General features: G+C 41.7%; 1 protein-coding gene across 7 annotated transcripts in view; it reads right to left on the bottom strand.

Annotated features, from left to right (window-relative positions):
* Nucleotides 1–22,821, bottom strand: part of LOC140467181 (ADP-ribose glycohydrolase OARD1-like) — a 111,977-nt gene that overhangs the window by 23,966 nt on the left and 65,190 nt on the right. For 2 of the 7 annotated variants that reach the window (XM_072563349.1, XM_072563346.1), the window contains exons 1-3: nucleotides 14,465–14,604; nucleotides 12,265–12,311; nucleotides 5,851–6,004 (exon numbers count right to left, since the gene is read on the bottom strand). In XM_072563349.1, the coding sequence (XP_072419450.1) occupies nucleotides 5,851–6,004; nucleotides 12,265–12,288 (178 nt within the window). In that variant the 5' untranslated portion in view covers nucleotides 12,289–12,311; nucleotides 14,465–14,604. Of the gene's footprint in view, nucleotides 1–3,348; nucleotides 3,516–3,613; nucleotides 3,771–5,850; nucleotides 6,005–12,264; nucleotides 12,312–14,322; nucleotides 14,439–14,464; nucleotides 14,605–22,821 lie in introns of those variants that run through there. The other 5 variants (XM_072563350.1, XM_072563351.1, XM_072563347.1 and 2 more) reach the window with 5 other exon arrangements.

Here is a 22,821-nt window from a genome sequence, read left to right on the forward strand (position 1 = left end):
TTCAAATGTTTTGTTCTACCACATTGTACCTTCAAAAGGAATTCCAAAGACTCACCACTTTAGGTTAAAGCACATCTCCTCTAAGTGGTCATCCTTTATCATTAGGCTGAACTCTTGTTTTGGGCTCAGTCATTGGGAACATCTTTCTACATTTACAATGCCTAGTTCGGTTAGAATTCTGTTTCTATGCAATTGCTGTTCATTCTTTTAAATTCCAGCGAAATAGTCCAAACCAAGTCTCTTCATATAACTGTCCAAACATTCATGAAATCAGTTAACAGTCATTGCACTCCCTCCATAGCCAGAACATCCATCCTCCGATAAAGAGGCCAAAACTGCACATAATACTCCATGTGCGGAATCAACAAATGCAAGGCCCTATGCATTTGTAGCAAGGCATCCCTATTTCTCATTATGAAGACTAACAAGTCTCCCTTTCTCCCCCCACCCATTTGCCTTCTTCACGGTCTGCTGCATCTGCATGCTATCTTTCAGTGTTAGGTGTACAAGGACAACACTTACCCCTCCCCCAATCTATTGCCCCTTAATCAGGCTGTTTGCGCTCACATTTTTCTGCATTACACTTCATCCACCCTGCATTTAGACACTCACTCAACTTGACCAGATCACACTGAAGTGTTTCCACATTCTCCTCAGCTCAGCCGCCCACCCAAATCTGTTGTCTGCAAACCTGAAGATATTACATTTAGCTCCCTCAGCTAAAGCATTTATAATTGTGAATAGCTGAGGCCCATGCACTGATTCCTGTGGTATTGTAGTAGCATTGCTTGTCACTTGGAAAAAAAAGACTAATTTATTCTGATAATTTCCTGTCTGCCAACCAGTTCTGCATCCATGTCAGTACATGATAGCCAATTCCATGAGCTATTATTTTTTTTTAAAAAGGGACCTTGTCAAGAGCCTTCTTAAAGTCAAGTAAACTGGAAAACCACGGGCTTCCCCTTGTCACTAGCAAAGGTGACATTCTTGGTAAATTCCAGTAGAATTGACAAGCATGTTTCCCTTCTGCAAATCCAACCTGACTGTCTAATCCAGTCACTGTTTTCCAAACACTCAGCTATTAAATCCTTTGTAACAAGCCTAGCATTTTCCCTACGATCAATGTCAGACTAACCAGTGTTTAATTCAGTTTTTCATTTGTCTTTTCTAAAAAAGATTGAATTAGCTACCCTCCCATCCTTGCGCCCTTGACCATATGGAAATAGAGACTGGAAGCCATCGACTAAAGAGTGCCACTGTTGCCTTGTATGGTGCTGGAAATCAAAATTATGCAATATACAAAAGTGGTTTTAACTAATGAGGCTCTTTAGAGAGCAACAGCATTACACACAGATCCATGCACTGCAAAAAAAGTCAGACCTGGAAACACTCCACCCTCAAAAAAAAGTCCCTGATCAAGGCATTGCCTCCCTGTGTGCTCAATATCTCCATTCAGTTAGATACATAACTGCAGATGCTGTAATCAAAAAGGTAGACAAGCAGAAGGCTGGAAGAACACAGCAAGACAGGCAGCATAACAGGGTGGAGAAGTCAACGTTGAAGGGTTACACAAACTGCTGACTTCACCTCCTAGTGCTGCCTGGCTTGCTGCATACTTCCAGCCTCCTGCTTGCATATCTCAATTCTCCAGACAGTGCCACCATTTCATTCATCCCATCACTTTTGGACACAGACCAGTGGAAGAGGAGGAATGTTTTACCACATTTAGACAATGGTGCCTGTAGAACTTTACCTTGCATACATCTTGATTAATATTTCTGTATACAGCAGCTGGTTTCCAAACATCTATCCATGGTACATTCCTTAGAGACATGTTAGCATGCTGGCACAGTTACATCCAGGGTTACACAGGGACTCAAATAAGCATATGCAGTGCAAAAACTATCAAACTTATACAGACAGGATAAGTTAGTGTGCTGTTATTGTGCCAAAGTGACCAAAAAGGTTATAGTTTTCTTTCTCTCCCACAACACCTCACTGCAGTTCCAGATTCTGCAGCTGGGGTAGAAGGATCTGGCTCAAAGGGAAGCCCATTAGCCAAGGAGGATTCGTCATGCAACTCCAGGGACATTTGGCTGGACAGCCTCGAAATGCTGAAAGGATTCCCAGAGAGAAGTGGTTATAGCTCAGTTGCACTTTCTGGGGACCTCAAGACTTGGTAGTTGTGGCTAGCCTATGCATATCCACCCTCTACTCTTGAGGCTTCAGGGGCGTGTGGTTCTTCCTAGCATTTTCTATTTACTTGTAGGGGGAAAGAGTCATTGGTTGGGCTATGTTTTTATTACCTACACACAAGTTCGTTCAAGCTAGTGGCGATAGATTGCAGCAACTGAAGGCAGTTGCTGTGCCACAGATTGATTCACAACACCCTCAGGGAGCGACCTCCATGATTTCGGTCCAACAGCACTGAAGTAATAGTTATAGGTTTCCAAGTCAGGACAGTGAGTGGCTTGGAGCAGAACTTACAGCTGGGGGCTCCATGTATCCACTATCCTTTTCCTTTGAAATAAAAATGTTTGTGGGTTTGGAAGGTGCAGTCTAAGGATTTTCAGTGAATGTCTGTAGTGGATCTTGTCGATAGTAACAGCAGTGTGCACAAAGCAACTGTGATACAGGTAGTGAACATGTTTAGATGTGGTGCCAATCAAGCAGGCTGCTGTGTTCTGGATCATATCAAGCTTTTTGAGCATTGTTGGAGTGGCAATGTTCATCCAGGCACATTCAGTAGTCTATCACATATCAGTCTTGTGTCTTGTAGATAGTGGACAACACTGGGGAGTCAAAAAGGGATTTATTCACTGCAGTATTCCTAGCCTCTGACCTGCTCTTCTAGCCAGTATTACTGGCTTATCCAATTCAATTGATGGTCAATGGTAACCACCAGGATATTGATAGTGGGAAGTGCAGTGATGTCAACACCATTGAACATCATTGCCTGGTCTCCTTTGGAGGAAGGGCTACCTGGACTGCACATCCTCCTGTCACTGCCTTCAGTCCAGAGGACCAGTTTCTGGGGTAATAGGTTGTAGTGTGTGCCTGTCTCCACCAACTTGCTCATGGAGACAGTCAGATGATCACATGCTTGAGGTCACTGGGTCTCCATAGCATAGCTTCACTTCTGCAGTCTGTGCAATGAGGACTATTGCATTCCACATATCTGGTACCTGATCCTGCCTGTGCACAGGTTCAAAAACCCCAAAACTGACAGCACAAGGTCCTCTCCTGTTGGATACTGAACACATCCAACATCTCCAGCAGCCCCAAAGTGCCAGTGGTCTGGAATGTTTCTCCCTTCACCAGCTGTGAAGCTTTGAGTGAGGTTCTCACCAGTGAATGTTCCTAAACTTTCCAAGCCTGCCACTCCCACTAAGATGTCAGTATCTGAGCTGGTAGGAGGCGGCTTCTTCATAGATCTCTGTACTCTCATATTAAGGTGATGGCTTCTGGCAGATCAGGCTATTTCTCCACTGACAAAGTGGGCATCCTACTGGTTCCTGCAGAACAAAAAAAAAGACAGCATGGTTAGAAGTGGTGTGTAATGAATAATACTGTGAGCAGGGTTAATATTAGGTTTACAATGAATGATCCTTACTCGATTTGCAGGGCATGGATACCTTGACATCCCTCCAGGAGCAGTCTTTGTTTTCTTCTGTGTTGGACTGGAATATCTCATGGAGATGGAGAAGCTTGATGTCAGACCCCCCAGCACTTGTCTAAATCCAATCTGCGCTATTGTGGGCTGTCTTATTCTGGAATGAGAAAAGGGGAGGAATGGAGTGTGATGAAAGTGAGCAGCATAGCTGTTAGTGCTAACACAGGTGGTTCTGGGGACACAAGTAGGCAGTGCAGAAATCATGAAGGTAAAAACAATGACTGCAGATGCTGAAAACCAAATACTGGATTAGTGGTGCTGGAAGAGCACAGCAGTTCAGGCAGCATCCAACGAGCAGCGAAATCGACATTTCGGGCAAAAGCCCTTCATCAGGAATAAAGGCAGTGAGCCTGAAGCGTGGAGATATAAGCTAGAGGAGGGTGGGGGTGGGGAGAAAGTAGCATAGAGTACAATGGGTGAGTGGGGGAGGAGATGAAGGTGATAGGTCAAGGAGGAGAGGGTGGAGCGGATAGGTGGAAAAGAAGATAGGCAGGTCGGACAAGTCAAGGAGACAGTAACTGAGCTGGAAGTTTGAAACTAGGATGAGGTGGGGGAAGGGGAAATGAGGAAGCGAAACCATGCAGAGATAGTAGTATGGAGGCTGGCTAGTGGGAAACAAGAGTCAGGGAAGATGCTGCACACAAATGGTGACAAAGTGTCAGACCATGAGTCTTGGTGGGAAGTGGGTACAGTAGCAGAGAGGGGAAAAAAAGCATGACACTCATGCTGGCATAGTAGGATAGATTGGTGACTGTCTTGTGGTATTGCTTGTCATTCATTTTCACCATGGAGACTGTACTGACTTAATCAGCAACCTCTGAGCAGGCTATCAGGATCAGGTGTTTATAGTCTTGTCAGTCTGCCAGAAAGTGGTTCTACTGCTACCGACAGCACTCCCTCCAGCTGGAGAGAGAATTGCAACACTATCTTCCTCTTGTGACATCTTCTGACTGAATGGCCATCACTGGATAGAGCAAGTTCAGAATGCCACTGCTTGTCCCGATGCACAGCAGCCTTGTTCTATGGTTTTTGTGTCAAAAGACAGGTATCATCCGGGTGGCAAGTTCTTCTGGCATCTGGGTGCAGTAAAATGGAAAGAGAATCAGAGGGATATCATATGGGCAAGATAGGTAGCTAATGAGGTGAGTTTGGAAAGACAGTGAGGGATTGCTAAGCCTCATGATAAAAAGCTCAACTTCATGTAAGTGACACTGAAACCAAAAGTAATGCAGATTCCACCCATTGTCTGAGCTGAATTTAATTTGCTAATCAGATTAGCAATACAGATACAAGACAGAAGTCAAGTTACTATATTCATTAGTTCATTCATTTAGGGGATATAAAGTTCTGAAGTAACATGGTGATAGTTCCAAGCCAAGAGGTGTGTCATTTGAGAAGAGCTTGCAGATGGTATTCTATGGATTACTGCCCTTTCCTTCTAGATAGTAGTGGTGTTTGAATGGTCTGGCTAAGGAGCCTTAATTTCTGCACTACACATTTTGTAAATTATATTCACTGCTTTTACTGTGTTGGTGAAAGAGGGAGTGAACATTTGCAAGTATGCTGCGTTGCCAGAGATTGAGAGAATCTTCAAGCGCAGTTATCCAGGCAAGCAAGGGATCAGTCAATCACAACCTTGACATGCCTTGATGAACAGGCTTAACTAAGTAGTACTCCAAAAAAATTAGGGATCATGCTTTTAGGACAAAGATAGGAGGAAATTGAGGTTTTTGTAACTTTAAAACACTTTGCTTCAAAAAGGAGGTGGAGTCAGGGCCATTAAATATTTTTTTAAGAGGTGGATGGATTGATCCTTGTATGGAAGGAAATCAAACTTTTAGATATAGATGGGAATCTCAAATTCAAAACAAAGCAGATCAGACATTGAACGGTTGAGTGTGCTTGAGAGACTGAATTACCTACATCTGCTCCCACGTTATAATCAATAAGTTTAGCAACCATAGATTTAGTCCTTCCATCCAAATGAAAATAAAGTAAATAATTGTAGCCCCATCCTTTCAAATAAACAAAAACTGTACACCATACTCCAAACAAGGCCTAAACAATGCTTTGTACAAGCGTATCAAAACATTCCTACTTTTATATTGTATTTCTCTTGCAATAAATAGATATTCCTTTTACTTTCCTAATCACATTTCTCTAATGACATATCTTACTCTGACTCAGCAGCTCTTCAACAGATTGAAACATCCGCTTGAAAACTACTGCTATCCCTGCTCCCATACGAAGGTCTTCACTGATGCAATGCGCCAGTGCGTCCTGCTCAGGACATTTGAACAGGTCACCAGTCACATAATGGATCTCAAAGCTCTGGAATAGCCAAGAAGAGTTATTACTCCTTAATTACAATACTTAGAACATTTGACATTTCTTTTCCCACACTCCCCAACAGATGCCTTCTTCAGCAATTGAGTAGTTTTCTATTTAAACAAGCTTTCACGAAGTTCACATTAGTTGTGGCATTCCTGTCCAACCAAAAGGAACAAAAAAAATACAAGCAGACCTCATTTGATTCACTAAGCAGCAGTAACAACAGCTTATATTTACATCCTTCCCTTCAAACAGGAAGGATGAGCCAATATGCTTTACAGGAGCACTAACAAAATTGGGCAGGAAATACAGAAGCAGAGCTTTGGACAAGTGACAAAATACTGGGATACAAAAGTTGGTTTTAGAAGGAAAGGGAGGAGGGGTGGAAAAAAAAGAAGAGGCACTGCAGCATTTAGGGCCAAGGTAACTGACAGCACGGACATCATTGGTGGCATGATCAGGCAATTAAGAAAGGCAACCTTGAGGGAGAGTTTGCTGAATGTATTAGAGATTACTCCAAGAAACAATTATCAGGAACCAAACAGAGAGCTGACACTGTTAATTAAGTGGGATTAAAGAATGATCTCCTATGAAGGATTCTCAGGGGTGGCATGGTGGCTCAGTGGTTAGCACTGCTGAGTCAGTACCAGGGACCCAGGTTCAATTCCAGCCTCAAGTGGCTGTGTAGAGTTTGCACAGTCTCCCAGTGTCAGAGTTTCCTCCTGTTTCCTCCCACAATCCTAAGATGTACAGGTCAGGTGAATTGACAACGCTAAACTGCCCATAGTGATAGATGCATTAGTCAAGGATAAACATAGGCTAGGGAAATGGGTCTGGGTGGGTTACTCTTCGGAGGATCACTGTGGACTTGTTGGGCCGAAAGGCCTGTTTCCATACGGTAGGGAATCTAATCAATATGCAAGAATTTCAAATACAACTGCAGGATGAGAAACAAGAGGTTCTGGAGTTAAACAAAGGCAATTACACAGACACGGACAAATTTCACCTGAGTGGACCAGGCAAGACGACTAAAAAGGGAGGACAATGGATGGGCAGTAGCAGAATTTAAGGAGATCCTCAACTGCTCTCAACTAAAATATATTCTGGAAAAGAAAGATTGTAAGAGGGGGTAAAAATCATCCATGGGTATGCATGGAGGTTAAAGTGAATATAAAAACAAAAATCTAAGGCATAGAATAGTGCAACCCCAAGTAGCAGGTTGGAAGTTGGGAAATTTCCTGAAGACCAAGAAAGGGTTAACAAAAAAATTCTCAAAAAAAAGCAAAGAAAGAAAGACTAACAAAGAAAGGTAGCAAAAGCTTCTATAAAAGGAAAAAATAGCTAGTGTAAACATTGGTCCCTTGGAGGACAAGACTGGACAGCCAACAGTGGGGTACACAAATTACAGTCAAATAAATAATTTGTTCTCTAATGAAAACTGAAGCATTTCGTTATTTCTTACGATTAGAAAGGTAGAAGGGGTTATATTAAGGGAGAAACTTAGAACAATCACAATAACGGATAAAAGTAGCGTGAAAACTATTGGGATTGAAGGCAGACAAGTGTCCAGGACCTGAAGGTCTAACCCCAGGGCCCTAAAAGGAAGTGGCAAGAGGGGTAGTGGATCTGTTGGTTAGAATATTCTAAAGTTCTGTATTTCGAGAAGGATCCAACATTTTGGAAGAATGTTAATACAATGCCATATTCAAAATGGGAACATAGAAAATAAGGAACGAGAGTCCAGTTAGTTTAATATGTACCATTGGTAAATTATTGGAATTCAGGGTCAGCATCATTTTATAAATGGAATGTTGTGCTTTACTAATTTGCTACAGCTCTTCAAAGATTAACAAAAACGAATGATGAGGGCAGAGTGGTGGGCATAATCTATATGGACTTCAGTAAGGCATTCTAAAAAGGTTCCTCACAGACTGATTAGCAAGGTTAGATCACACAATAGAGGCAGAACTAGCTGTTTGGATACAGAACTGGCTCAAAGGTAGAAGACAAAAGGGTGGTGGTGGAGGGCTGCTTTTTTGACTGGAGGCCTGTAACCAGTGCTGTGCTACAAGGATAAATGCTGGGTCCAATACTTTTTGGCATTTATAGGAAAGATTTGGATGCAAATATAGAAGGAATAGTTAGCAAGTTTTGTAGATGACACCAAAATTGATAGTGCAGCAGACAGCGAAGGAGACTATTTCAGTATAATGGGACCTTAATCAGATGGGCCAACAGGCTGAGGAGTGACAGAGTTTAACTTAGATAAATGTAAGGGGTCACGTTTTGGAAAGGCAAATCAGGCAGGACTTATACACTTAGGGCAAGGTCCTGGGAAGTGTTGCCAAATAAAGAGGCCTTGGAGTGCAGATTCATAGCTCCTTGGCAGTGGAGTCATAGATAGATGAGATAGTGAAGGCAGCATTTGGTATGCTTTCCTTTGTTGATCAGTATAGAAGTTGGGAGGCCATGTAGCTGTACAGACATTGTTTAAGCCACTTTTGGAATACTGTATGCAATTCTGGTCTTCCTGCTATTCGAAGAATGTTGCGAAACTTGAAAGGGTTCAAAAACATTTAAAGATGTTGCCAGGGTTGAGTTACAGGAAGAGGCTGAATGTTGGGGGCTGGGGAACTATTTTCCCTGGTGTATTAGAGGCTAAGGGGTGACCTTGGAGGCTTATAAAGTAATGAGGGGCATGGATAGAATAAATCAACAAGGTCTTTCCACCCCCCCCCCCCCCCCACCCCCCCCAACCACAGTGGGGGTGCATATAAGCAATGAGCTGCCAGAGAAGGGTTACACCCAAAGCGTCAACTTCATCTCCTAATGCTGCCTGGTTTCCTGTATTCTTCCAGCCTCCTGCCAGTCTACAGAGGAAGTGGTGGAGGCTGGTACAATTACAACATTTAAAAGGCATTTGGATGGGTATATGAATAGGAAGGGTTTAAGAGGGATATGAACCAAATGCTGTCAAATGGAACCAAATGGGGCATACTTATTTAGGATATCTGGTTGGCATGATTTGGACCACTGGGAATGTTTTTTTATTGTATATCTGATTCTATAAAGTCATAACAAGCAAAGGGAATAACCAGAATCCTGTAGATGGAGCACATCTGAACATTCAGAAGGCATTTCATTCAGTGCAGCACAAAAGATTAATAGACAAGGTAAGGTCACAAAGGGCTGGAGGTGATTTATTGGCTGGAATACAGGATTGGCTGATAGATGGGGTAAATTGGTCTTTTTCCCATTCATAGAATCTCTACAGCATAGAAACAGGCCATTTGGCCAACAATTCCACACCAACCCTACAAAGAGTATCATCCAGGCCCATTCCCCAACCTTATTACTTTACATTTCCATTGACTAATGCACTTAACCTACCAATCCCTGAACACGGGGTAATTTAGCATGGCCAATTCACCTAACCTGCACATCTTTGGACTGTGAGAGGAAACCCACACAGACATGGAGAATGTGCAAACTCCATACAGGCGGACACAGTTGCCCAAGATTGGGATTGAACCTGGGTCCCCAGCACTGAGGCAGCAGTGCCAACCACCATGTTGCCCATTGGCAAAATGCAACTTTGAGTGTCACAAGGTTTGGTCCTCAGGCTCAACTATTTACAAATAACATTAATGACTTGGACGCAAGGATAGAAAGTACTATAAACTCAAATTTGCAGATGACAAAATGGGTGGAAAGTTGTAATGAAGAAATAAATTTACAAATGGATATGGATAGGTTAAATGCATAAGCCAAAATTGGCAGATGATATTTAACACGAGAGAAGTTATCCATTTTAGTCAGAGCAATAGAAAGGGAAATCATCTAAATAAAAAAAAATTCAGAGTGCTTTGGTGAAGAGAGATCTGGCGTCCTTGAGCACAAATTGTAGAAAACAAGCATGCAGTTAATAAAGGAAAGCAATAAACTTCAATTCCCCCATTTGGCAAGGAACAGTATAGAAGTAGGGGTTGCTGCACCTGGAGAAGACTTTAGAGAGACCACACCAGATGTACTGTGTACAATTTTGGCCCAAATAACAGAGGGATGTGGTTGCATTAGAAGCAGTGCAGGGGATTCATGAAGTTGATTCCAGAGATGAAGGGCTTGTCTTAAGATATATTTAGTAGTTTAGGCCTATACTCTGTAGTTTAGAAGAATAAAGAGAGAGAGATCTATTTGAGGTACAAGATCCTAAAAGGGATTGACAAGACATATGTGGAGCAATCTAGAATGAGGTCAGTTTTAAGATAGCAATAGATTTTAAACAGATGAGAAATTACTTCAGTCATGAATCTGTGGAATTCATTACTTCTGCGGTGGATGTTGGGACATTGAGTAAATTTATGGAGAAAGATTTTTAATTAGTAATACGTTGAAGCGTTTAGAGTGTGGGTAAGAAAGTGGAGTCAATGCTGAGGTGAGGTCAGTCTTTATTGTATTAAATGGCAGAGCAGGCTCAAGGAGGTGAATTGCCTACTCTTGCTCCTAATTATTTTATGATTAAAATGAAGCATTTGCAAGAAACATAACTGTAGGAACATAGATCTCCGTACTTGAGACAAACAAGTTATGCTCTATTTTTTGGTCTTATTGATAGATGTCAAAGATTCCTGGCCATTCAGGCACAGGAGGATTGCTGCAAGTATCTTGTTAACCATTAGCTTCAGGAGGAGATTAACAAAAGTAGCAAGAGGTTTAAAAAAAGTTTTGAAATGGTCTTTTTAATTTAATGGAGAAGTGGGAAATGGTCAGGGCAGGGGTCATTTCAGCCATTCGGAATTCTACTGATTGAAGGCCTGGCTGGCTTGTGTGTTAAGGTTAAGGTGACAGGACAGATTGTTTTACTGGCAAGGTGTATGGTATCCATATCCATACAGAATGACCAAAGCATCTATGCTGACAGTGAATAGACTTCAAAGTCATTGGAAGGCATTAGAAGTGGCAAGTTGGTAAATGGTTATACTTTAAACAAAATAGAAAGATGCAAAATAACATTAGTATTAGATTAGATTACTTCCAGTGTGGAAACAGGGCCTTCGGCCCAACAAGTCCACACTGCCCTGCCAAAGCGTAACCCACCCACACCCCTACATCTACATCTACCCCTTACCTAACACTACGGGCAATTTAGCATGGCCAATTCACCTGACCTGCAGATCTTTTGGACTGTGGGAGGAAACCGGAGCACCCGGAGGAAACCCACGCAGACACGGGGAGAACGTGCAAACTCCACACAGTCAGTCGCCTGAGGCGGGAATTGAACCTGGGTCTCTGGCGCTGTGAGGCAGCAGTGCTAACCACTGCCGCCCACCATTAAAAACAAAACCCTGTTAAACAGGATCACAAGCATCAGGAATTCTCAGATGCTCAAGATTCTGTTATCAGGATCTTTATTAGTAATTTGTAGGGAATATGACTACCACAGACAGATATACTGTTATTGATAACTGGTCCAGGTTACTTGATTTTAAATGTACATTCATTTAGTGACAATGGTGAGTTGAGTTCTCCCATATGCCACCAGTATTTCTCAGGCAATTGAGATTCAGGAAACCAGTACCCCCAACCTCTGTGCACCAGTCACCTGGAAGATTACTTCACTTGGATAATCAATGTGAGCAAAATTGCCATGGATAGGGATTCAAAGAGGAAGATGGCACTGTCAGATCTAATTACAAGATGTTTTCTTAAAATATTACTGAACTTCAGCCTGTCACAATTTGAGACAAAACACAAAGATACAGGCACCTATTCTCAGGCTTCTGGTAGCTCAAACTCATCTACTCAGTGTATGAGGATTTTAACAAGATATAAAGATTTCTTTAGCTTTGAAAGAATAATCTTCAGGATAGCTTCAACGCTAAAAGCTAGCTCAAGAATTTGAAATTATCAGGTCTGGTATAGGAAGAGAAAGGATGCCCTTGGGAACTAATAATTACCTATAGCTGGTTCTGAGAGAATAAAGAATCTACTTAAATGGCAGGGTGAAGACTAACGATGGAGGGAGATTTTTGGTTGCATTAAAACATAAACAAGGGAATTTTTCTGTAGTGCTTCCAACCAAAAAAGATCTTCACTCAAATGTTCTTTAATTTGTTAAGAATCTTAACAAGAAAAAAATATTGCAATGCAATCCCTTTAGATTAACCACTGGCAGTTCAAAAGTTTTAAAATTATTAGCTTCACAGGGAACACCACAAAAAAACATACAATGCCTTCCTCAGTGAAGGCCACATACTTACACTTCCCTCTAGTGGTTTATCCATTTCAGTTCCTTCTGGATTGCCACCTATTAAACAGAGCAAAATGAATGTAATCTTAACATTCTCCTCCCTCTATTTCCACTTTCTATTTTTCACTAATTTGTTTCTCCACAAACAACCAAAGGTTTAAATATTCATCAAAACTCATTGCTCTATGACTTCACCTGCCTAGATTTCAAACTGAATATCCGTCTCTACATCTGTCCCATCCTTTAAATTCCACCTCACTCACTAAGCTATTGCTTGCATGATCACTTCTCTTAAAGTCTCGTATGACACTTAATTTTCTCCAGTTCATGTTATGAACTGCCTTGGGATATTTTATATTCAAGACTAAAAAGGGTACAAACAAAATGCAGATTATTGTATATCAATGTTCTGTCACATTGATGACTTTTCCCCTCTCGTGGGAAATCTTGCTTGAAATCTCTCAGGCAAACAGACTTGCATTAGCAAATTGTGCCGAGAACCACAAGGTATCCTCTATCTCTGAAACAAGGCACTGGTACAGATATGGGTCTGGGTGGGATGCTCTTTGGAGGGATGGTGCAGACTCAATAGGCTGAATAGCCTCTGCACCATTGTGATTCTGTATAATATGGAAAGCAGCCCCAATGCCTTCTGATGCAGTGGTACTGCCCCCACCTCTGGAGCAGAAGGCCTGCATTCAAGTCCCACCTCCTCTACAGGTGTATAACAACTCTGAAGAGGCTGATGAGAACATATTTAAGAGCTGGGTTCTTTCCTGTTCATCTTTACTAGTGCTGAGACAGTTATGTAGGGGTAATGTCAATTACTGTGGATTGAGATGCCCAGGCTGGCCTGGGACAGTGCTGAGCAGTTGTGGCTTCAAATCCCATAGCAACTCATAAAAAGGAGCCCTGACTGTCTCTTGTGGAGCAGTGGATGTACAGGTATCCCTATACCAAGACAGGAGGGTTAAAGTTCACTTGTTTCAGACTTCAAACACTCCTCAACAGATTAACAAGAAAATATCTAGATTTGACATTATAAGGGCCAGAAGGTCAAGGTTCATGCCCTGTGTAATAACATTGCTAAGCAGACCAATTAGAAAATGTCTAGAAAAAATGAATCATGGAAGTAAAACACATGCAAAGGGGCCCTTTAACCTATCGTGTCCACACCAGTCTACAAACATTTATTTCAATTAATCCCACTTACAGCACTTGACCCATAGCTTTGTATGCTATTTCAAGATCAGGTACTATTTTTCAACATTTCAAAACATTTACAAATTTTTTTTTAAAGGCTTACATTTATAAAGCATTTTTCATAATCAGTACATTACTGTCAATGAAGTACTTCAGTTACATAATTACTGGTCACAATATAGAGACGCAGTAGAAAGATACCCCCAGAGCCAAACCTTAAAAGTGTACCAACATATCCTTCATTTATTAATTAATTTTTCTTTCAAAATCTGAAGGTTACAGACTTTATGACTGGGCAGGTTGGGGGGGGGGGGGGGGAAAGGAGGGGGTCTTTAAATGCAGCAGTAGCATTCCTTCCTTTAGGATTCAGCTCCCAACAGCTACAAGGATGTGTCACAGTATTTCACATCAGGTTGTGTAAAAAAAACAGCTCAAGTTACAAATCCCAAGGTAGCAAGTTCACCACACAGTATAACTTTTGAATAGGTACAATTTTCTAGCTCACCTGTTCAGAACTGCTATGACACCCCTCTGGAGAAGGTGGGATTTGAACCCAGGTCTCTTGGCTCAGAAATAGGGACACGAGCACTGTGCCATAAGACACCCCCACCCCATCGGAACTTGTAAAAAAATTAACCCTTTTTCTAATCAACCTGTTCAGGAGATATATTATTACACACCTCTGGAACAGGTGGGACTTAAACCTGGGTCTTCTGGTCCAGGGATAGGGACACTACCACTGCACCCATTTAGTCTGGAAGATGAAAATAACGTTCACCAATTCAAAAGGGTAGCGTTTGTGACAATTCGATTAGTAACACTTGGTTTGGGATAAGTCACATTGCCGTGGCCTAGAGAAACAAACCTGACGGAGAAATTCAAAATCAGGACAGAGAGTGCCCGAGCCTGGGTGAAGGAGGTGGCCACTGGTTTAAACACATCCAAAAAGCAGGCGGCTGGCCGTTCACGGCGAGAGTTTAGTGTCGGTGGATATTTAATGTTCTTACCAGGGTTGAAGAGGTCGGTTACCCTAACAACGGGGCCTACTCCGGCAGGAGGCGGCCTGCAGCCTGTGCCCCCCTCACACTGTCTCCGCGCCCTGGGCTCGGCACGGCACGATTCTCCCCGGTACAGGCAAGCTCCCGAGCCCAGGTCACAGGCTTATGGCTGTACACGGTAATATTTCCTTGTTCTGCATGTACTTTCTCCCCCTTCTGAAAGTCAGCAACACCTTTCCCTCTCTCTCTTTTTAAAATCAAGATTGAAAAGGGAAATGGAAAAGCCCTGTGGTTCCTCATGTAACCTCCACTGTTGATCTCAGTTTAGGGGAAAGACAGCCACTTAAAGTTTACACGTGGAACATGGGCTTTCCAATTTCAGATGTTCACTATATTGCAACAACAGATAGATGACAGAACGTTTTCTCTTTCCACTGCAGGAAGAAAATCTCTTGCCCTCATTCCGTCTTGAATTTTCTGTCTCAGCATCATCGTTATATTACTATTACTATCACTTATTTATTATCAGGGTGAAACAAGATGTGAGCAATTATAATTGAGCAGAAATTTAACTCGTGGTAGCTGAAATGCACTACCTGAGAATGTGGTATAAGTAGGTTCAATTGACATCCCAAAAGGAATAAGATAGTTGATGGAAAATTTTCAGAGTTACAGGGTGAAGGCAGGAAAGTGGCACTAGTTTTTCTGCTAATTTGGAAAGCTGGCAAGGATAAAATAGATAAAATTACTTCTTCCTTCAATTTTGTGATTCTGAAATGGCTGCTTACCATGTAGCAGTTATCCTACCACATACCGATAACACCAAGATAATGAATAAATAGTAAATAAAAACCGAAAGAACTGCAGATGCTTATAAATCAGAAACAAAAAAAAATTTCTGGAAAAGCTCAGGAAGGGTCACTCAACCCAAAACATTAACTCTGATTTCTCTCCAAGGATGCTGCCAGGCCCGCTGAGCTTTTTCAGCAATTTTGTGAGTAAGAGAATAAATAAAAGCAGACCATTGCAGATGTTGGAAATATGAAACAAACACAGAAGATGTTGGAGAAACTCAGCAGGTCTGGTAGGATCTGTGAGAAGAGAAACAGTTAATGTCTCGAGTCCAAAATGACTTCAGAACTAATCAATAGTGTTGACTCAATCACTGCTCTATACATGTGCATGTAATGTGCAGTCAGAAAATGTGTAACCTTCAGTCCAACTAATGTGTGTTTCCACATGCTTGGGACCTTTAGAAGGGGTGCTGGAGGATGAGTTGAAAAAAATGCTTGAAGTTTGATGAGTAATTTGGCCTGCCGCTGTACCAATACTGCTTCTAACCAAATCGGCCGATCAGCTAGTCCACTCATTTAATAAGAAATAAAATTCAAGCATGGCACCTTACAGTAATGTGGTGTCATAGAGACATACAGCACGGAACCAGATCCTTTGGTCCAACCAGTCCATGCTGAACATAATCCCAAACTGAACTTGCCCCATCTGCCTGCTCCTGGCCCATATCCCTCCTTTTCTATTCATGTACTTATCCAAATGTCTTTTAAACAGTGGTGTAACACCTCCACCACTTCCTCAGGAAATTAATTCCACATGCAAACCACCCTCTGTGTAAAAGCTTGTCCCTCATGTCTTTTCTAAATCTCTCTCCGCTAACCTTAAACATGTGCTCCGTAGTCTTGAAATCCCCCATGCTAGAGAAAAACAACTACCTACCAACTCTATTTATACCCCTCATTATTTTATAAACTTCTATAACATTGCCTCTCGGATAGCCCACATTCAGATATTGTACCTGTAGTCATTTTATTTTAATCCATAGACACTACTTAATTATTTAAAAAGATTTTCTCTCCTCTGGATTGCAGTTACCATCCAGGCCGGAACAGCCTGCTTAATTGGCACCACATCTACTCCCTCTACCATTGACACTCAGTGTGTATCATGTACAAGACGCTCTGCAGAAATTCATCAAGGCACCTTAGACAGGACCTTCCAAGCCCATCACCACTTCGAGCTAGAAGAACGAGGCCAGCAGATATTTGGGAACCATGACTACCTGCAAGCTCCCTTCCAAGCTACCCATCTTTCTGACCTGGAAATATATTGCCATTCTTACAGTCTTGCTGAATCAAAATCCTGGAACCCCCTAACAGCATTGAGGGTACACCTGCAGTACAATGTCTGCAACACACCATCTCCTTCTCAAGGGAACTGGTGATGGGCAATAAATTCTAGCCCAGCCAGCAATGCCCATATCCCATGAATGAATTAAAAAAACTTCAAAGATCAGAAACCTAACCTGGTTCATAATGGCATTTACCATCTACAGCATATACAGCCATAACTCACCAATGGCTCCTTTGACAGCACCTTCCAAACCCATGACCTTTACCACCGAGAAGGACAAGGGCAACTGATGCCTGGGACACAACCACTACAATTTCCCCTTAAAATCACACATTTTTCACTGCTGTTTGCTCAAAACCTTGGAAGTGGCAATCCTTAGAGCAAGGTTGGTGTACCTACACCCCAAGGACTGCAGCATTTTAAGAAGGTACTTCATTGTTACATTCTGAAGGACAATTAGGAATGGGTGATAAATCCTGGCTTGTAAACATGTAAAAAGATCTGCTCACTTCCAGTTTAATAGACTGGAGTGATGTGATAGGTGACTCACCTGGTCAGAAAAGGGTGTGGGGTTGTGGACTTCTATTTAAATGTGCAAATTGGTCAGCGGCCTCAAACCTTTATAGCTTTACTGTTATGGGTTATGTTCTCTTGGCTTCAGAACTGTGACAGCTGAAAGGGGGTGACAAAGTTTGGATCAACAGTTAAAATCCTTTCCAGCCCAGCTTATTGGCCAAATGTAACAGGAGTTTCCCTCCTGACCCCCCAACTCCAGACACCCAAGTTAACCTGCCATCCTCCCTGTGATTGGCTAACACCACTCCACCAGGAGCATCTACTTTTCATCACAATGTCCTCCCCATACTCTATTCTCCCAATAATTTACACAATAATATCCCTGCCCCATTAGCTTAGAATACTTCCCTTCTCCCATATTGACATTGTGCACCCAAGATACTTATTATTTAACTCATCCCAGCTGCCATTTTGATCTCTCAGCCATCCATTCCTCTCTCCTACACACCATGACCTTCAGGATATCTCATGGGCCTTACCAGGGCATTCATCAGCAACTGCAGGTTTGTCAAGGATGGGTGGGGGGAGTTCAGTTTGTCTTGACTGACTCTCTTCCACAGCTACGTTTGTGGCCTGGAGATGGTCTTTTTTGGAACACTTGAATTTTTCACAACCAATAGGAAGCAGTGGGACTGACTTACTTCATTAACACTTGAAACAGAAATTAAATTTACTTTGTTGTATTTTATTTATATGGATAAATTGCAGTTTGTGGTTGTGCCTGAAATTAAATTTACTTTGTTGTATTTTATTTATATGGATAAATTGCAGTTTGTGGTTGTGCCTGAAATAACTCTACAGAAGTTGGTATCCCATCGCCAAGTCATCCTAATTTAATGTGGAGAGTCTCTCAAAGTGAATACAATTTCTGACACTCCTGTTTTTAATCTGTCAGCCCGGGCTCCCTGATTTGACCGGATTAACAGCCCCAGTCAGGGAACTCATATTCTGTGAGGTTCACCTGGTTGACCTTGTTACAATCACTACAAACCCTTTAAGAACAGCACCTGTTAGTTTTAATTGGTGAAGTAACCAATTATCAATCATCATTAACAAATGAAAGAGGCAATCTCACACAAACTGTTCAGTGAAATGACCCTGATCATGCATCTGCTGAAAATCACAATTTACACCTCATACTCAGCTTCACCTAGTCTTCACGTATTTAATATTACTGCAAGCTTGATCTTACAGCTTACACACCACTAGCTATTCAACCCTGCCATTTCACCCTCACAGAATAAACCAAATTCACTGACACACTCTCACTTGCAGGAGGCAGCAGCATACTCTGTCCTTTACCCTTGCAGGTTTTGGTCACACTGCCATTAAATCTCTTCTGGAAACGTTTTTGTTTCATTATTTGTCCCATTACCACTCCCTCTGACCCAGCATCTCCAACACTTCTGCAGTTAATCTGGCTTATCTTCCAACCCATCACAGACCTTCCCTGCTTTTCTTTTCCCATCCTGTCCCATTTCACTTTCTAACAACCCCAAATTCTGAAGAGAGGTTATTGACCTGGACTGTTAACCCTGTTCGCTCTCCACAGACGTTGCCTGACTACCTGAATATTTCCAGTATTTTGTCTTGAGTTTAAAGTTCTTCAATGCCTCTCATTCCATTCCCTCTGGATTTAAGACTTAGTTGTGCGAATCATCCAACACCTCTGCAAACAGTAACAGCTAGGAGGAATCAATCAGCAACTAACTTGAAAGTGAATGAAGAGCCCTTTAAATAGGTGGGGATGGGGAAATCCTTTATGGTCGCCTGTACATAGTAAATGGTAGGGTGATAGCTAGATTGTTGAGTTCCAGAATAGAATTATTGGCATAAAAGTCTGTGTTGTTGTTGATTAATATTGCAATGTGATGTTTCATGCATGTACTTGTGCTGTTGCTCTGCCTAAGGTGGTACCTGGCACTTCCTGCAACAACATTGCGCACATGTGCCACAGAGGCCATTTTGGAACTCGATTATAGGCAGAAAATCATAGGTTTGCTGTATGTTTTTTAAAAATTAACTGTCCTAGACAACAAGGATTCATTGAAGCTTTATCAAAATAAAGGAAAATTTTGCTGTCTCAATTTCCAGTTACTAGAGAGAAAAAAAATTTTCAAGATGAAAGTATGTACATGCTACTCTTTCTCACTGGCCCTAATGGTCTCTTTTGGTGATTAAGATCCCATTCCATACTCAAACTCATTAATCCAGAGTTTGTTGGTGGATGTTGTCCTTACAAAGGGCAGCTAGTGAGTCTAACATTGTGGCAAATAACAATTGTTTTTTCAGCTTGTCATGTAGCTGATCCTCCAATGTCCTCAAAAGGAACAGGCTGTAAGTTGTAGTTTTATACAGGTTTATAGATTTCAAAAGCTCAGAGTGGATTCAGTTTATACTGTTTGTATTGATTCTGTATTGCAAGACCTTTGACCTATGTTAATGGTGCTACATAAATGCACATTATGTCATCCAACAGGTATGGAGAAACCGGAAACAAAGTCTAAATCTTGGATTTTATCATATCTGGCCACTCCAAACACCCTTGGAAAATTCATTGATCCTTTTCTAAGATAGAGGAGTGAGACAAAATGTGTCTGTTTGGGTTTCTGACTAAAACTGTGAGATAATGTTTGTGGCAGTTCCAGAAATTTTACATCTGTGACAAGCACCACTCAGAAAACAGCAGTTCAGGCAGCATCCAAGTAGCTTTGAAATCGACGTTTCGGGCAAAAGCCCTTCATCAAGAATAAAGGCAGTGAGCCTGTGCTTCAGGCTATTTCAAAGCTACTTGGATGCTGCCTGAACTGTTGTGCTCTTCCAGCACCTCTAATCCAGAATCTGGTTTCCAGCATCTGCAGTCATTATTTTTACCACTCAGAAAACAGACCACATGTTACAATGCTGTAGTGATAACATTACTTTTCCTCAATTGGCAGCCATTGCTCCCCACATTCAGGGGCAGGATGCCAACAATGTTGCTGAGCTATGTTCATTGCATCATATTTAGTATAAAATACAAATGAACCTTTCTTATCAGTTGGGTTTCAATAGAAGTTCATGTCATGGAAGCAAAGTCCACAGGTATCATGAGCTGTGTGTCTCTGCAAACAGCAATTTACAGGACACAAGGCAGAGGACTGTATTTGCACCTCCTGCCTTTACCCAGGTCATGTGAAGTACTTGGGATGGCCTTAAATTACCTAGTTCTGCACATTACTGCAATTGTAAACACAAGGATCTTGACACACACATCCGAAATACAGTTGCAGTCACTTAGCATATGAGAATAATAAATTGGAATTGCGCATTTTGATAAGAAGCTTTATCCAGCTTAATTTGTTGAATGTTTAAATAATACTTAAGCATTTTCAAAAAAAACTATTAGGTTGATTGCAAAGTGTGGGAAGGGATAACTTCAAGTAGGATAAGAAAGAAAGCTCCAAATTCTTAAAATATTAAACCAAAGAAGGAAATGCTGAGATTGTGCAGTGATCCTTAACTCTCTTAATGTAGCAGGACTGATCGATTAAAGTCGTTAAGAGAGCAGAAGGAATGCTTGGTTTTAATAGCCAAGGCATAGTATTGAAGAACTGGGGGGTTTGCCGGAACTGTACAAAAGCTTGGTAAGGCCACAGTTAGAGTATTGTATGCAGTTCTCAAATCCACATTATAGGAGGAATGTGACTGCACTGGAGTGGGTACAGAGGCAAATTACCAGGAAGTTGCTTGGTCTGGAGAGCTTTAGCTGTGAAGAGGGATTGGATAGATTGGTGTTGTCTTTCTTGCAGCAGAGGAGACTGGGGGTGGGTGGGTAGGGGTATGATCAAGTTGCATAAAATTATGAGCGACAGAGACAGGGTAGAAGGGAAGAAACATTTCTCCTCGGTGGTGGGATCAACAACCAGGGGATAGGGATTAAAATTAGGGGACAGAAGGTTTAAAAGGGATGTGAATAAAAATCCTTTCATCCTGAGGGTGCTGGGAATTTGGAACTTGCTGCCTGCAAAGATGGTAGAGGCAGAAACCCTCATAACATTAAAGAAGTATTTTGATGTACACTTGCAATGCCAGGGCCTGCAAAGCTATGGACCAAGTGCTGGAAAATGTGATTTGAATAGTTAGGTGGGTGCTTTCAATGGGCACGACAAAGTGGGCTGAAGGGCTTTTGTGGAGTAGATCTCTATGACTTTACAAGGAGATGGTTCTGATTTGCTAGATCAAACTTAATATGCATGGAGATAACTGATGCAGCCATTCAAAAGCCACAAGATGTTTAATATTCTTTCATGACAAAGCTATTATGTAAAAGCCTTCAGCATATCCTCAGACTGTGACCCCTGGTTCAGAACTCCCCAGTCATTGGGAACATCCTTCCTTTGTTTACCCTGTCTTGTCCTATTAGAATTTTATAGATTTTTATAAGATCCCCTGTTATTCTTCTAACTCCAGTAAGTATAGTTTCTACAGATCTCCTCATGTCTGTTGAATCAATCATCGTTGCTCTCCATTGCCAGAACGTCCTTCCAAAGTAGAGACCAAAACTCCACATAATGCACTGAATTTGGTCTTACCAAAGCCCTGTACAATTTAGCAAGAAATTCCTCTTCCTGTACTACTGCCCTCTTGCTAGGAAGGCCAATGGATCATTTGTCTCCTTCACTCTCTGCTGCATCTGCATGCTTACTTCTGCAGCTGGTGTATGTGGACACTCAGCTCTTGATGCACCTACCCCTTTCCAAATCTGTTGCCATTCAGATAATAATCCGCCTTACTGTTTTTGTTACCAAACTAGATAACGTCACATTCATTTATATTGTACTACATCTGCCATGCATTTACCCACTCACTGAACTTGTTCAAATCACACTGAAGCATTTCTGCATCCTCCTCATGGTTCGCCTTCCCACCCAGCTTTATGTCATTTGCAAACTTGGAGTTATAACATTTACTTCCTTCATCTATGTTATTAATATGTATTCAAAACAGTTGGGGTCCAAACACTAACCTCTGTGGTGTCCCACTAGTCACTGGCTGCCACTTGGATAAAGATCCATTTGTTCTTAAGCTTTGTTACCTGTGTGCACCCTCAACGTCTCTGAACTAAGCTAGTTTAAACTAGTATGGCAGACTGCTGGGAACCAAAGCAGTAGGTCAGCATTTGGCATAATTGCGGAGAAGGTAAAGGTTAAGTCAAGAAAGCCTAATGGAAAGAACAGGCAGGGACAGATTAATAAACATGACAGAACTGGCACTTTGAAGCCTATGTATGTTAATGCAAGGATTATAACAGGTAAAGTAAATGAGCCTAACGCCTGGATTAGTAAGTGGAACTACGATGTGTGGCTATTGGTTGAGAGAAAGGCAGGACTGGCAGTTCAACATTCTAGGGTTTAGATGTTTCAGACATGATAGAGAGGAATGTAAGAGGGGTGGGGGAGTTGCATTACTCATTGAGGAGAATGTCACAGCTGCATGAAGAGAGGAAATCTTGGAGGGCTCATCCATTGAGGCCATATGGGTAAAACTCAGGAATAAGAAAGGTGCAAACACTATGATTTAGTTATACTATAGGCCTCCTGATAGATAACAGGAGATACAGGAAGAGATATGTAGGCAGAACATAGAAAGATGTCAAAACTACA

Source organism: Chiloscyllium punctatum, chromosome 45, assembly GCF_047496795.1.
Source record: "Chiloscyllium punctatum isolate Juve2018m chromosome 45, sChiPun1.3, whole genome shotgun sequence".
In the NCBI taxonomy this organism is placed as follows: Eukaryota; Metazoa; Chordata; class Chondrichthyes; order Orectolobiformes; family Hemiscylliidae; genus Chiloscyllium; species Chiloscyllium punctatum.